This window comes from Aplysia californica, unplaced genomic scaffold (assembly GCF_000002075.1).
Source record: "Aplysia californica isolate F4 #8 unplaced genomic scaffold, AplCal3.0 scaffold01202, whole genome shotgun sequence".
NCBI lineage: Eukaryota > Metazoa > Mollusca > Gastropoda > Aplysiida > Aplysiidae > Aplysia > Aplysia californica.
In genome coordinates this window covers 64,842-66,038 of record NW_004798472.1, presented here as the reverse complement: position 1 = coordinate 66,038, position 1,197 = coordinate 64,842, and the positions used below count along the sequence as shown (strand labels likewise).

The window sequence follows — 1,197 nt, the reverse complement described above, 5'->3', positions numbered from 1 at the left end:
TACAAGAGAGCAACAAACATAAAAAAGAAGAAGGGGAGATAAGGACGATAGATGTTTGATAGGAAAGAAGAAGCAAACCACACCAGAGCACCCACCAAAACCCCACTTAGTAATAGTTTAACTAATAGGTTTACAACCCTTGCAAAACAAGAAGGTCATACAAGTGCTGGAGATAAGTGGTGTTATTGAAGAGCACTAAGTTTTAGTTACATATTAGCGAGAATTTTACTGTCGTGGAAAAATAAATTCAAGAACTTCCTTAATTAAATTTAAATCGCAAATCCTAAAAACTCCATACACAGCGTTCCAGAAAAATAGAAATTACATTCTGCAAGTGTCTTAGTTTTTTTGACAATTCCCTCATACTCAGGGTAAGACTTATAGAACGTCCCTCATCAATAAGAGGAAATTATAAAGTATGGCTTTATTTCAATATCACTTGAAAAAATAGTTCCTATTGCCTACACACACGTAGATGGAAACGTCTCAGTAAGTGCGTGAATAGAGTAGAAAACTCCAGGAAAACGGCCACTGACCAGGTCTATGTTGCCCATTCATACTGGTATATTATCAACTACTCCACACAGAAACAAACAAACAAATATCTCTCCCCCCCCCCAAAAAAAAAAATAAAAAATAACAACCAAAAAAAACAAAACCGAGAAAGAAAGAAAAGAAAACCACAGAAATAAAAAAAAGCTAAAAAAAAACCCAAAAATATAAAAAAATTAAAAAGACAACCCCCCCCCCCAGTAGGTAGATGTACTCACCAACAGGTTTGTCCAGCTTGACAGACTTGGAGGTGACGGCTCTGGGTCCTGGGCCGACCTCGTTCTCGGCCGTGACCCCAAACAGCCAGTCCACTTCCTGTTCCAGGTCGGAGATGATCTGGAGCGTCTTGTAGCTGTCTACACTGGACACCTGGTCAAGAGAGACGTTTGACCGTTGAAATGTGACCGCGTTATATTTCATACTTGACAGTTTTGATATATATATAAAAGTTTGACCATTGGAGTATGCGCTTGTTGCATTTCAGTACTTGACAGTTTTGACATTGTTTTTAGTTTACTGGTCTCTGTGACACAGCGGTTAGACGCTTCGCTGTCGCACAGGCCTGAATTCGATTCCCGAGTGAAAGAAATTTGTCTCTAGTATCCCAGTCTTTCTGCTAGGATGTTGTATCCCCCCCAGCCCAGG

At 39.8% G+C, this 1,197-nt stretch overlaps 1 protein-coding gene across 1 annotated transcript in view; it reads right to left on the bottom strand.

Moving 5' to 3' along the window:
• The window catches only part of LOC101851695 (titin), a gene marked incomplete at both ends in the record, with an annotated part of 144,092 nt that overhangs the window by 88,160 nt on the left and 54,735 nt on the right, over window positions 1–1,197 (bottom strand). Inside the window, 1 exon segment of the mRNA XM_035973402.1 lies at window positions 771–921. Within this exon segment, the coding sequence (XP_035829295.1) occupies window positions 771–921 (151 nt within the window).